The sequence below is a fragment of the Mobula hypostoma genome, chromosome 15, assembly GCF_963921235.1.
Source record: "Mobula hypostoma chromosome 15, sMobHyp1.1, whole genome shotgun sequence".
In the NCBI taxonomy this organism is placed as follows: domain Eukaryota; kingdom Metazoa; phylum Chordata; class Chondrichthyes; order Myliobatiformes; family Myliobatidae; genus Mobula; species Mobula hypostoma.
Genome location: NC_086111.1, coordinates 4696499 through 4711186, shown reverse-complemented (window position 1 = coordinate 4711186; position 14688 = coordinate 4696499). Strand labels below are relative to the sequence as shown.

At 42.9% G+C, this 14688-nt stretch overlaps 1 protein-coding gene across 2 annotated transcripts in view; it reads right to left on the bottom strand.

The window, feature by feature from the left end:
* LOC134356656 (interleukin-17 receptor C-like) overlaps positions 1 to 14688 on the bottom strand; it is a 107258-nt gene that overhangs the window by 28854 nt on the left and 63716 nt on the right. For both annotated transcript variants that reach the window (XM_063067639.1, XM_063067640.1), the window contains exon 13: positions 1613 to 1658. In XM_063067639.1, coding sequence (XP_062923709.1) covers positions 1613 to 1658 — 46 coding nt within the window. The remainder of the gene's footprint in view (positions 1 to 1612; positions 1659 to 14688) is intronic.

Here is a 14688-nt window from a genome sequence, read left to right as displayed (position 1 = left end):
AGAAAGAATGTGTGCATAAAAATGAGTAACAGATGGGGTACGAGGGGGAGGTGGGGCCTTAGCGGAAGTTAGAGAAGTCGATGTTCATGCCATCAGGTTGGAGGCTACCCAGACGGAATATAAGGTGTTGTTCCTCCAACCTGAGTGTGGCTTCATCTCCACAGTAGAGGAGGCCGTGGACAGACATGTCAGAATGGGAATGGGATGTGGAATTAAAATGTGTGGCCACTAGGAGATCCTGCTTTCTCTGGCGGACAGAGCGTAGATGTTCAGCAAAGCGGTCTCCCAGTCTGCGTCGGGTCTCACCAATATATAAAAGGCCACATCGGGAGCACCGGACGCAGTATATCACCCCAGTTGACTCACAGGTGAAGTGATGCCTCACCTGGAAGGACTGTTTGGGGCCCTGAATGGTGGTAAGGGAGGAAATGTAAGGGCATGTGTAGCACTTGTTCCGCTTACACGGATAAGTGCCAGGAGGGAGATCAGTGGGGAGGGATGGGGGGGACGAATGGACAAGGGAGTTGTGTAGGGAGCGATCCCTGCGGAATGCAGGGGGGGGGAGGGAAAGATGGGCTTAGTGGTGGGATCCCGTTGGAGGTGGCGGAAGTTACGGAGAATAATATGTTGGACCCGGAGGCTGGTGGGGTGGTAGGTGAGGACCAGGGGAACCCTTTTCCTAGTGGGGTGGTGGGAGGATGGAGTGAGAGCAGATGTATGTGAAATGGGGGAGATACGTTTAAGAGCAGAGTTGATAGTGGAGGAAGGGAAGCCCCTTTCTTTAAAAAAGGAAGACATCTCCCTCGTCCTAGAATGAAAAGCCTCATCCTGAGAGCAGATGCGGCGGAGACGGAGGAATTGCGAGAAGGGGATGGCGTTTTTGCAAGAGACAGGGTGAGAAGAGGAATAGTCCAGATAGCTGTGAGAGTCAGTAGGCTTATAGTAGACATCAGTGGATAAGCTGTATCCAGAGACAGAGACAGAAAGATCTAGAAAGGGGAGGGAGGTGTCGGAAATGGACCAGGTAAACTTGAGGGCAGGGTGAAAGTTGGAGGCAAAGTTAATAAAGTCAACGAGTTCTGCATGCGTGCAGGAAGCAGCCCCAATGCAGTCGTCGATGTAGCGAAGGAAAAGTGGGGGACAGATACCAGAATAGGCACGGAACATAGATTGTTCCACAAACCCAACAAAAAGGCAGGCATAGCTAGGACCCATACGGGTGCCCATAGCTACACCTTTAGTTTGGAGGAAATGGGAGGAGCCAAAGGAGAAATTATTAAGAGTAAGGACTAATTCCGCTAGACGGAGCAGAGTGGTGGTAGAAGGGAACTGATTAGGTCTGGAATCCAAAAAGAAGCGTAGAGCTTTGAGACCTTCCTGATGGGGGATGGAAGTATATAAGGACTGGACATCCATGGTGAAAATAAAGCGGTGGGGGCCAGGGAACTTAAAATCATCGAAAAGATATAAGGACATATTAGTTCACTGCTTTGAGTCTCAATGGTTCAGTACCATCAGGGTATATACTTAATCTCAGCCAATATCTTTCATGTTCTAAACTGTAATATTTAATATGTCTTCAAAAACACAAATGAATGACAATGATACTCACCACTGCCAAAAGGGCAACTGAGATTGACATGATTCCCAGAGAGAACCTAAGTTAGAAAAAAACTATTTTAGAAGGGAAAAAAGTCAATTTAAAAACACATTTGTCAAAAATTACTGAGTTGTGACTGTTCTCTCTGATGGCCTTTAAAGTAAAGTATTTAGTTTCATTACTTATTTACAAAGTCCCTTGGGATTTCAAAGATCAGGTACACCCTGATGCATTTTGTTCTTTCTATGGCAACCAAGATGATAACCAAACACTGGTTCAAGGGAGTAGCTTGTACATGTATTTAAATTTGCATAATACACAACTAAGACAGTAATAAGATACATCTTGTATAAAAATTTATTCACTACCAAATAGTAACCATATTCAGATTCCCCGTGTTGCAAAACAACCTCCCAAGACACTTCCCAGGACAAAATATTGTGGCGAGCATTTGGTCCATAATGACAGACGAGGAAGATCATTAACTCAACAACGGTTTTATTGTGATAATCACAAAACAGACAGGGCATCGTGACAGCGAGTGAACCCAAACAGTCTCATATAGACGGGGGAGGTGACTTCACAGACCAGGTTACAGTTAGGGTGACCCATAAATACACAAGCGAATAACTGTATAACCCAAGCTAAAATGTAACAATAAATGAACTGGAATTTCCCACCATTATCCCACAAAAGAATTTTAATACATAAACAATAAACAGTTCTATAGGGGCGAGTTATCGATTACGCCCCATGCCCTCCCCCCCACAGAGCATCACGCTATAGAACGAAGAACTCAGCGCAGGATGGGCTCTTTGGCATAATGTGCCTGTGCCAGACACAACACCAAATTAAACTCAATCTCTTTTAACTGTACATGATCCCTGCCCCTGCCCTCCACTCCCTGCATATTCAAGTATCTGTCTAACAGGCTCTGAGCTGCCTCTACTCTATCTGCTTCTACCACTACCCCGGCACTTCCCACCGTGCTAAAAAAAGACTTGCACAATACATCTTAGTTCAACTTTCCCTCACTCAGCTTAAGTACAAACCCAGTAGTATTTAACATTTCTACTCTGGGAAAAAAAGATTCTGTCTAACCTATCTACAATTCTCATAATTTTATAAACTTCTATCAGGATCCCTTTAGCCTCCAGCATCCAAGAGAAAACAATCTAAGTTGTCCAACCTCTCCTTATCAGTAGTATTCTGGTAAACCTCTTCTGCACCCTTTCGAAAACTTCCACATCCTTCCTATAAGGTGGCAATCAGCATTGCACGTCACGTTCAAGGTGCAGCGTCCTCAGCTCAAAGTCAAGCTGCAACATTACTTTCTCATTTGTATACTCAGTGCCTCAACCAGTGAAGGAAAATACACTGTATGTCTCACACTTGCTCAGATGGAAGTCCATCTGCCATTTCTCCACCCACATCTGTGACTGGCCTACTGTACATTCTGTCAGCAAATAAAATTGAAACTGAGTCATATGCGCAGTTAGGGCGATCAAGAGCTCAGTCAAAGTGGTATGTTTTTAGAAACTTTTTAAATAGATAAAGAGGTGGATATATTCATGAGGAAACTCCAGAGCTTGGGGCATGGAAAATCAGAATTTGAAGAGGTCACAATCATAGCACATTGTGGCCCAGAGGTGGTTGTAGCAAAAGGGAGAGGAGCAGGGCTTCCCAACCTTTCTCATGCCATTGAGCCTTACTGTCAACCCCAGGGTGGGAACCCCTGGAGGGGTAAGGGGGAACAGCTATAGAAGGATTTTAGACTAAGGATAATTTAACATGCTAGAATTGATAGATGACAGGGCAATGTGACCAGGCAACAGAGTACTGAAGAAGGTGCAGTATGAGCGGTGGTGTGGCCGGCAGAAATTTTTATATCCTCATGTTAATGAAGAGGCTGATCTGGAGAGCATTGCAATGGTCAGATCCAGCAATAACACAGGGACATTTCAGGCGCAGATGAGCTGAACCAGAAGTGGAGTCTATATGTTCATCCTCTGTAATCACTTCAGCTATAAACTCATATGCTCTGCTTTCCACTTGTGTCCTTTATCATTGTCCGTCTACCTCCCTCCTCAGTTTCCCTTTGAAGAACATCAATAAAGTCTGTTCTTTTTATATTTATATTATGAGGTTACTATTTGGATAAAGGAACATTGTACTTCCTGTTTACATTAGCTACACTTCCATATACTTTGCAATAATTATCAGTGTTGGGTCATCTAGCCCATGCACATTAGTTAAATCCCATCAAATAGACTTAATCTGAAATGTAAATATTCAGTGCAATGGCAACTGAAATGTAAACACTAATAGCAAATAGAGGAAATAAAATAGAAAATATTAGTGTTTCATGAATAATGCTAAAATTACTAGGAATAAATTTGAAACAGCTTGCTATCCTCACTGATTCTATTGTGCTAAATTATAGAATTGAATTGCATTGAAATGCGCTCTCTCTGCTCACTTTGTCCACACCAACAGTGATGCCTTCTACGTAAATCCATTTGCCTACATTAGGACCAGATCCTTCTCTGCCTTCCCCATCTAAGTACCAAACCAAATGGCAAAAATACATCCCCAGATGAACACCACCATCTGTGTGAAGAACATAGCCTTCAAAGTTCTAATCTCTCTAGATCGGGACAAAAAGATTCTGACTTTCTATCCTCTCCATGTCCCTCAATTTTATAAATCTCTCTAAAGTCACTCCTTAGCCTCCTAAGTTCCTGTGATTATAAACCCAGTGTATCCAACCATTCGTTATGATTCCAGCCCTCTATTCCAGGCCACATCTCCATGAACCCCTCTGCATTCTCTCTAATGCTACCATTGCAATGTGGTGACCAGAGCTGTACAAAATATATCAAGTGTTTTATGCAGCTGCAACATGACATCCCAATTTTCATACTCAATGTTTTGGACTATGGAGGCAAGCATATCAAACACCTTCTTCAGTACCCTGTCTCTTAAGCACCCTGCCTTTTACAAAAACCTGTTTTACTGTAAATTGAATCGTCAAGAGTACCGCATCTCATCCGCTTTTCCATTCTGCCCCACTTTGTAGCTAATCTGCATCCCACTTTATCCTTTTTCAATATCTATGATTTCACCAACATCTATGTGATCTGTAAATTAACTGAACATACCAATTCTTATCCAACTCACTTATATTGGTAAATTGGTTTATTATTGTCAAATGTACCAAGGTACAATGAAACCATATCTTGTATACTATCCGCACAGATCAATCAATTACAATAGCACACTAAGGCAGCAGAAAAGTAAATCAATAACAGAGAGCAGAATAAAGAGTTGTATTAGAAAGAAAGTGCAGTGCAGACCGGCAGTGAGGTGGAGGGTCATAGAGTAGTTTGTGAAGTCAAGCGTCCATCTCATCAAACTATAAGGAACCATTCAATAGTTTTATAATGGCAGGATAGAAATTGTTCTTGAGGCTGGTGGTACATGTTTTTAGGCTTTTGTATCCTTTGCCCAGTGAGAGGGTGAAGAAGAGGGAATGCCCAGGGTGGATGGGGTACTGGATGATGCTGCTGCTTTCCTGGTGCAGTGGGAAGAGCAGACAGAGTCCATGGACGGTGGATGTGTCTCTTCCTGCACTCTCTTGTGGTCAAGGGCAAAGCAGTTGCCATACCAAGCTGTTACACGTCCAAGACAGATTTCTTTCTATGGTGCATTGATAACAATTGGTGAGCATCAAAGGGGCCATGCCAAATGTCTTTATCCTCCTGAGGAATTAGAGGTGCTGGTGAATTTTCTTAGCCATGGCATCTAAGTGTTGGACTGGGACAGGGTATGGGTGGTGTTCACTCCCAGGACCTTGAAACTCAATTGTTTCAACCTATTAATGTCAACAAGAGTATGTTCATTGCCTTCCCTTCCTGAAGTCAATGACCAGCTCTTTTGTTTTCCTGACATTGATGGAAAGGTTGTTGTCTTGGCACCATGTCACTAGGCTTTGTATCTCTTTTCTGGACTCTAACTCATGATTATTTGATATACAGCCCATACAAACTTGTAGATGGAGTTTGGGCAAAATTTGGCCACATGGTTGTGTTTGTACAGGGAGTAGAGTAGGGGGCTGAGGACACAGACCTGTGGGAAGCCAGTGTTGAGTATAACTTTGGTGAAGGTGTTGCTGTTGATCCTTACTGATCAGGGTCTGTAGGCCAGGAAGTCAAGGATCTTGTTCCAAAGGGCAGGGTTGAGTCCCAAGTTTAGGAGTTTGGTAATGAGTTTGCTTGGAATTAAAATATTGAAGGTGGAGCTGTAGTCAATAAACAATAGTCTAATATAGGTGCCTTTACTGTCCGGATGCCTCAGATATGAGATGGTGTCAGCCAGAGACCTGTTTTAGTGATGGGTGTATTGCATTGGATTGAATTGTCTGGGAGGCTGGAGTTAATGTACACCATGACCAGTGTCTTGAAGCACTTCCTGATGGTGAATGTCAGAGCTTTATGAACAAGTCTCAACACTGATCCCTGCAATACACCAATGTTATGGAGTTTACTTTGAACTTTGTATTTTCACTTCCAGCTGCAAAAACACACATACACTATTATCCTCTGCCTCCTAACACCAAGCCAGTTGTTGATCTAGATTTCCAGCATACCTGCGATACCCCATGCTTTAACCTTCTAGACTAGCCTACCAAGCAGAACCTTGTCAAAAACTGAAAGTGAAATCCATTTAAACCATGTCTACCACTCTGGCTTCAACATTTTTTAGCTGCCTTATCAGAAAATTCAATCAGATTTGTGAGACATGATCTCCTTTGCACAAAACCATGCTGACTCCTCCTAAACAATCCTGACGTTTCAAATCAACCCTAGATGTATTCCCTCAGAACCTTCTCCAACTTCTCTGTCACTGATGTAGAGCTCAATGGTCCATAGTTTTCATGATTATAGTTCTTGTCCTTTCAGAATAGCTATCTTCCATTCTTCAGGCATTTCACCCAAGCCTAATGAAGATGCAAAAATCTCCTTCAGAGATCTAACAATCTCCCCTCTTACTTCCTCCCCACTGACATCAACTAACCTAAAAGAACCATAAGACTACCTTGGACCATCTCTTTCAATCTTGCACTGGTTGTTGTCTGTTGTATCCGATGAAGAGTCAAATTTGAGCAGTTCTGTTGTGTTTTCGTAGGTGGCTGCTGAGTCCAAGTTGCGAGCGACTCAGCCGTCCACAAGGACATGGAAACTGTGCTGGACCTGGAGGTGCAGCTGCCGCTTTTGCCTTCCTTCTTTATCGGGCAGTAATTAGTACTGCTTGGTATCTCTCCTCCAGGTTGCTGTGAGCAGTCCTTCCCAAGGCTTGCCACCCACTCCAGTCTTCCGTACTCTGTTCCATTTTGGGTCAAGCCCAGCATGTGCAACGTTAGCTTTTACCCAGTCTTTGAACCTCTTACAGGGCCTGCCTTGATTTCTCGTGCTCAGCTGCTTGGGGATTCAGGCATGCTTCACACATGTGACATGCTCTGTCCACCAAAGCTGTGCATTTACAATCATAGTCTCAGCACTCATGGTCCCTGCCCTGTCGAGGACCTCTAGGTTTGTGACTCAGTCCTGCCAACGGATGCCAGGCTTTGACCTCAGACTACGCACATGGAATCCATTTAGCATTTTGAGATGTCTTCTGTGTATGGTCCAGGTTGCACAACCATAATGGAGATTGCAGAGGACAACAGCTTCGTATCCCTTTAGTTTTGTGGACAGGCAGATGTTGTACTGGTTCAACACATGTGAACACGGTCAACCAGGGCTCTGGCTGTCCTTGCAAATCCTGGGTCTGATTTCTCTGTCCTGTGAGCCATCACTAGAAATGACATTGCCGAGATACTGGAACTCTTCCACCGTTCTCAGTATTGTTCTCTTGATAGTGGTAGATGGGGGGGTGGAAGCAGCTGATCCATGAGCAGGTTGAAATAGGACTTCTGTCTTGCTTAGGCTGATGGTAAAACCAAAGAGATGCAAGGTTTCACCAAATTTGTTGACAATTAGCTGAAGGGCAAACTCAGCATGAGTCATCAGAGCACAGTTGTCAGCACACAGGGCTACAAGAATGAGTTTTTTGACAATCTTTGTTCTGGCACTCTCATGATAAATGTTGAAGAGGAATCCATCAAGTCTGTGTTTGAGGCCTTCGATTGCATGGTTCAGCACATATGTGAAGAACAAGTTGAATGTCACAGAGGCCAGCACATACCCTTGCTTCACTCAGTTTGAAATATTAAATGGTTGTAAAGTGTCACTGCTTGAGAGGACTTGGCCGGTCATATTGTCAAGAAAAAGGCAGATGAGGTTGACGAACTGTGTGGGCATCCCGGTGTTGACAGGATTGTCCAGTGTGCCTTTCTATTTGCCTTATCAAATGCTTCAATCAATCTTGCACTAGGGTCATTTATTTTGTTGTTCAATTTGCACATGGAGATGCTGTGTAAGCTTTGTATAATCTACGTTGTTAATCAATGAACAGCAGTCTGACATAGGTGGAGAAGCCCAATGGACAGTCAAAGAGATGGCACCTGCTGTAGATCTATTGTTGTGAAGGCAGTTGCAGAAGGTCCCGGTGCTTGCTTAGGCAAGTGTTGATTCTGGTCTCTCAAAGCACTTCATCACAGTAGATGTGAGTGCAACTGGGTGAAAGTTGTTGAGGCAGCTCGCCCTGTTCCTTTCAGGCTCTGGTATATTATTGTTACCCTTCTGATGCAGATGGGAATCTCCAACTGCAGCAGTGAAAGACTGGAGATGTTCTTGAACACTCGTACCAGTTGGTTGGCCCAGGATAGATCTTCAATGAAAAATTAAAGCCTTTGCCCAATTTGGGCTATAAGCAAATTGACATTTGAATTATAACATAGGACAAAGAGGAGACATTGAACTTTTAGAAGATGCAAGGTTTAGAATTCAAGGTATGATGAAAGACAGAAGAGGAGGTGATGTAATGGAAGTTTACAAAACTGTTAATAATATACAGAAGGTAAACACAAAGATATTGGAATCACATAGTAAAAGAAATGAGGTCACTGGTTTAAACAAGCATAGCAGAGATATCTACTTCAAGGAGAAATTATTTTAAAATGAGATACTGATTCTCATATACACTGTGGCCACTTTACTAAGCTATTCATGTGGCAGCAACTCAATGCATTAAAACATGCAGTAATGGTCAAGAGATTTTGTTGTGGTTCAGTCCAACATCAGAATGAGGAAGAAGTGACTGAGTGTGGAATAATTGTTGATGCCAAGCGGGGTCGTTCAAGAATCTCAGAAATTGCTGATCTCATGGGAATTTCATGCATAGCAGTTTCTAGACTTACAGAGAATGGTACAAAAAATAAGAAAAAAAATCCAGTGAGTAGCAGTTGTGTGAGCAAATTTGTTTTGTTGATGTGAGAGGTCAGAGGAGAATGGCCAAACTGGAACAAGGCAACAGTAACTCAAATAACCGTACGTTACAACAGTGGTGTGCGGAAGAGCATCTCTGAGCGCACATTAGAGTGGATGGGCTACAGCAGCAGAAGACCACAAACATACCCTGTAGGTAAAGACTATATTTTGGAGTAATTTATATGCTGTATGCCAAAATGGATCAAACAACTTTCCTCATGCAGATTAAACTTGTAAAAAGTCATGTGTAGAAATTGGATTTCACCCTTTTACTGATGTGCTAAACCACTGCTTAATTTATTTGTAACACTCATTTTGTTTTCCTGTGGGTGGGGTAGTGATTAAAATATGGACGGGCTAAGTCCAGATCATTAACTCAGAAACATGAGTTTGAAACTCTCCATAGCAATTGAGGAATTTAACTTCTGGTAATTCATTAAACTTGAACTTCAATAAGAAAAGCTAATATTAACCATGAGACTGCTAGATTGTTTTAAAGGCCTATCTTATTTCTTAATTCTCTCACGGTGGGTGGGGGGAGGGAGCAAGAAAATCTGCTATCTGTTTCCAGTCTAGTTGATACGTGACTCTAAACTGACCATTTTGATTGACCTTTTAATTAGGAATGGGTGATAAATACTGGATTGTCCCCATCTCACAAATGAAGAAATAAATCAAAACAATATTGTAAAGTTAAGGAAAGAGACTTTAAAAAAACACATTATAATGGTTTGCAGCACACACACACACACACACACACACACTCACACTCACACAGGGGTGATTGATAAGTTTGTGGCCTAAGGTAGAAGGAGATGATTTATTAGCTTCAAACTTTCTGCATTATCACTCAAAGAGTTGAACTGCACGTGCATGTAACGAGAGTGTCTTGGACCTCCAGGTGGTCCATAGTGGGGGGGGGGCGATTGATATGTTTGTGGCCTAAGGTAGAAGGAGATGAGTTATACAGCTCTTGTTACATGCACATGCAGTTCAACTCTTTGAGTGAAAATGTAGAAAGTTTGAAGTTAATAACTCATCTCCTTCTACCTTAGGCCACGAACTTATCAATCACCCCTGCTGTGTACCACTTTCTGGAGGTCCAAGATGCCGACTCCTACAAAGAAGGGATCCGTATGCTCCACGACAGCTGGACTAAATGTATAAATGTAGGAAAAATAAATGTGCTAGGTTTTCTAAAATTGACTCCTTCTACCCTAGGCCACGAACTTATCAATCACACCTCGTATAGTGGCCATCCATCTGGGGAAGGAAAGAGCTCTCAGATTCATACTGCTGGATATAAAGGTCCAAATGAATTAAATCAAAACAATGTTTCAACAAATATTCAGAATGTGCCTGGACCAGTTGGACCACACCCCAGAGTTCTGGAAGAGGTAGCTGAAGAGACTGTGGGGGCATTAGTAATGATCTTTCAAGAATCATTAGGTTCTGGAATGGTTCCAGATAACTGGAAAATTGCAAAATTCACTCTACTCTTCAAGAAGGCAGGGAGACAGAAATATAGAAACATAGAAAACCTACAGCACAATACAGGCTCTTTGGCCCACAAAGCTGTGCCGAACATGTCCTTACCTCAGAAATTACTTAGGGTTACCCATAGCCCTCTATTTTCCTAAGCTTCATGTACATATCCAAAAGGATCTTAAAAGACCCTATCGTACCTGCCTCCACCACCGCCGCCCGCAGCCATTCCATGTACTCACCACTCTCTGAGTAAAAAACTTACTCCTGATATCTCCTCTGTACCTACTTCCAAGCACCCTAAAACTGCCCTCTCACGCTAGCCATTCCAGCCCTGGGAAAAAGCCTCTGACTATCCACACGATCAGGACCAGTTCATCCACCCACAGAAAGGGAATTACAGGCCAGTTAGCCTGACTTCAGTGGTTGGAAAGATGCTGGAGTCCATTATTAAGGATTAAGTTTTGGGGTATTTGGAGGCACGTGATAAATAGGTCAAATTCAGCATGGTTTCCTTAAGGTAAAATCTTGCCTGATAAATTTGTTGGAAATATTATAGGAAATAACAGGCAAAGGATAGTCAGTGGATGTTGTTTACTTTGATTTTCAGAAGGCCTTTGACAAGGTGCTGCACATGAGGCTGAGAGCTGATGGTATTACAGGAAACACACTAGCATGGATAGGAGATTGGGTGACAGGCAGGAGGCAGGGTAGCAATAAGGGGGGCCCATTGTGGTTGGTTGACAGTGACCAGTGGTGTTCCACAGGGATTGTTGTTGAGATTACTTCTTTTCACGTTTTATGTCAATGATTTAGATGACGGAATTGATGGCTTTGTAGCCAAGTTGCATAAAAAAGGAAGGCAGTCAGAGGGGCAGGTAGTATTGTGGAAGCGGGAAGTCTGCAAGAGGTAGACAGATTAAGTGAATGGGCAAAGAGGTAGCAGATGGAACATAGTGTAGGGAAGTATATAGTCGTGCCCTTTGGTAGGAAGAATACAAGTGCAGACTATTTTCTAAATGGACAGAAAATTCAAAATTCAGACGTGCAAAGAAAGCAACTAGGGAATCCTTCTGCGGGATTCCCTAAGGGTTAATTTGCAGCTTGAGTTAGTGGTGAGGAAGACAAATGCATTGCTAGCATTAATTTCAAGAAGATTAGAACAGAAGAACAAGGGTGTAATGCTGAGGCTTTATAAGGCATTGGTCAGACCACACATGGAATATTGTGAGCAGTTTTGGGCCCCTTATCTGAGAAAAGATGTACTGGCATTGGAGAGGGCCCTGAGGAGGTTCACAAAGATAATTCTGGGAATGAAATGGTTAATATATAAGGAGTGTTTGGTAGCTCTGGGCCTCTTGTTGCTGTAATTCAGAAGAATAAGTGAGGGGGGGATCTCATTGAAACCTATTGAATATTGAAAGCCCCAGACAGATTGGATGTGGAGAGGATGTTTCCAATAGTGGAGGATTCTAGGACCAGAAGACACAGCCTCAGAAGAGTAGATTGTCTATCTAGAACAAAGATGAAGAGGAATTTCTTTAGCCAGAGGGTGGTGAATCTGTGGAATATATTGCCATGAGTGGCTGTGGAGGTCAAGTCATTGAGTATATTTGTAGCGGAGGTTGGCAATGAGGGTGCCAATGGTTAAGGGGAGAATGGAGTTGAGAGGGATAAATAATCAATGATAAAGGGATAGTGATGTCCACTCCATGGGCTAAATGGCATCCTATGTCTTATGGTCTTCTAGCCTAACGTACTTTCCAGTTCCGTCATTGGAAGAGCCTGGTGGAGACATCAAGAGTATTGCTGCTTAGAAATAAAAAACCCCACAGCAAGGAGCAAAAATGTTTACAAGCTTGACAGATGTGTTATCTTGAGTAGCACAGCAATAGAAATGCCCATTTTTATGATCATTCATATTCAGACATACAATGTTAATCACATATTGAAAGGATCATTCCATGTTTTGCATCTTCTTCGTTGAGGCAGACTGCAAGGAACTGGCGCTGCACGAGTGAGGAACAACACCTCAGCCTCATGGAGAAGACAAACCTACAACTGATGGGCAACTTAACCCCCGAGCTAGTGTGATCCACAGTCTTCCCAAACAAACTGATAAGATTTTGTCAGTGTGATTAGTACATTCCTGACAGTTTTATCCACAGTAGACACCTTCACTAACACCTGCATTGCTACATCACCCTGCTGGGTTAGAGTCTAAATTGTTATTGTTCTTGTAGTTTAACATGTCTTTCTGCTTGCTGATATTTTTTATATAATCACCTGTTTGTGAAGGCAGAGCTTAGGAGGATTAATGGCGCCTAATGGTGTCTCCTTTGCTTGCATCTTCGGAAACAGCTCTATGTCCATCTTTAATATCTCTATTTTTCCCTTTCGGAGTTTGTTTGAAGACCCTGACCTGGAGTTACACGCTGACTTCGGTCTTTGCAGGAATGGAACCCGCTTTCAGGGTTTCACAACCGACTGTTGTTGTTTGGCACGTCAAAGGCTCGCACTAAGAATCTGGCTCGGTTTCGGAAGCCTAGGATCTCAGGGCTCTGGAGACAGGCAGATCGAGGGTCGGTATCATGACAGGAGACTCGTGTGTCTTCAGAGGAGTTGGAATATCTGCAGTTGTGAGTCCATTTTTTTGGGTACAGAGCTTGAAAAAAAGTGACGTGGCGGACTTTAAACATCGTAAACCAGCAAGTTGTTTGTTATGTCTCCCCACTCGCTGGGAAAATGGGGACACCTTTTTCTCCCTTATTATAGAGGGAGAAGAGAGAGAGCCTGTGGTACATCTAATACTGGGTGAACAAGTAGTCTTTGGGGTACTGCAAGTCTGTGTCTTTGCCGTTGCTTTGTTCACGCTTGAGGGCTTGGTGGTGGCGCTGATGCCTTTTTTTTGGTCGGTGGGGAGAGGGGGGATTACTGCCACTTACGTGCAGGAGGAGGGAGCTGGGGGGGGACTTTAGGGTTCTAATATTTAACTTTTATTCATTCTTTGGGGGCACTCCTGTTTTCGTGGATGGTTGAGAAGAAAAAACATTTCAGGATGTATATTGTATACATATTTCTGACATTAAATTATACCTTTGAACTTTTGTTTGTCTGTACTTGTTCAGTGACTTTTCTGTTGTTGTAGTGCAGCTAATTCTGTATTTTTCTACAGCTTCTCTGCAGACTGTGTCACAACACTAAACTGGACTGTCTCCTTGGTTGTTCTTTGTCAATGGAATGTCTCTTATCTGTATGGTCTGAGTTAGCTTTTAGTAAAAGATGACCATGACATCTTGTTCTTTGTTCTCTCACTCCCCCCTTTCACCCTACAGTGGAATAAGTTGGAGTTATTGTTATTTTTTGGTTATGAACACCCGCTAAAAGACCATAACCACAAATTTTATGCCTCATCCTTGATGTCCAAAGAATGATCACATCTCCAGATCAAACAACCACAAAGGGTTTTTTGCTGTAATTTCAGACATAATTTAATTTTGTTTTGTTCTTGTGGAGTATCAGGAGAGCTCACATTTATATTAGTCCGGAAAAGAGGAGGGAGAGTAGGAGGAGCAGGGAAGGACACTAAATGGGCTGATAGTAAGGCTCTCCACAAACTTGTGAATGAGTGTCGATAGATAGACAAGGTTTGGAAATCTATCTTACAATATTCAAAACATTTCCATTACAAAGTACATTTATTATCAAACTATGTATACTGTACTATATACAACCTTGAGATTCAGGCAGTCACAAAACAGAGAAGCCCAAAAGAACCCATCAATAAAAGAAAACCGTCAAACACCCAATGTGCAGAAAAAGAAACGAATCGTGCAAGCAATGTAAGTAAGCAACTTTCTGAAGTTCATGAAAGTGAGTCCGCAGCCACGAAGCCAGTCATCACTGCCGCTGATTCAGGAGACCAGTAAGTGCAGGCTTCATCCGCAGTTCAGCACAGAGACGAGTAAACCTTGTGAAGCAACAAGCTGAACCAGCCTGCCCCTCGCCTCCGGCCCAGACACCCTGACCTTTTCAATCTGGCCCAGTGCCTAAATTCTCCAAACTTTGCGTCATTCCTCCCTCTTGAACCTGGAGCTTGCTGCTTCAATGTGCCCTCAGGCCTGGGCCTCACCGCCTCGATATGCTCTTGCACCTAGGGCCCACAGCCTCAAT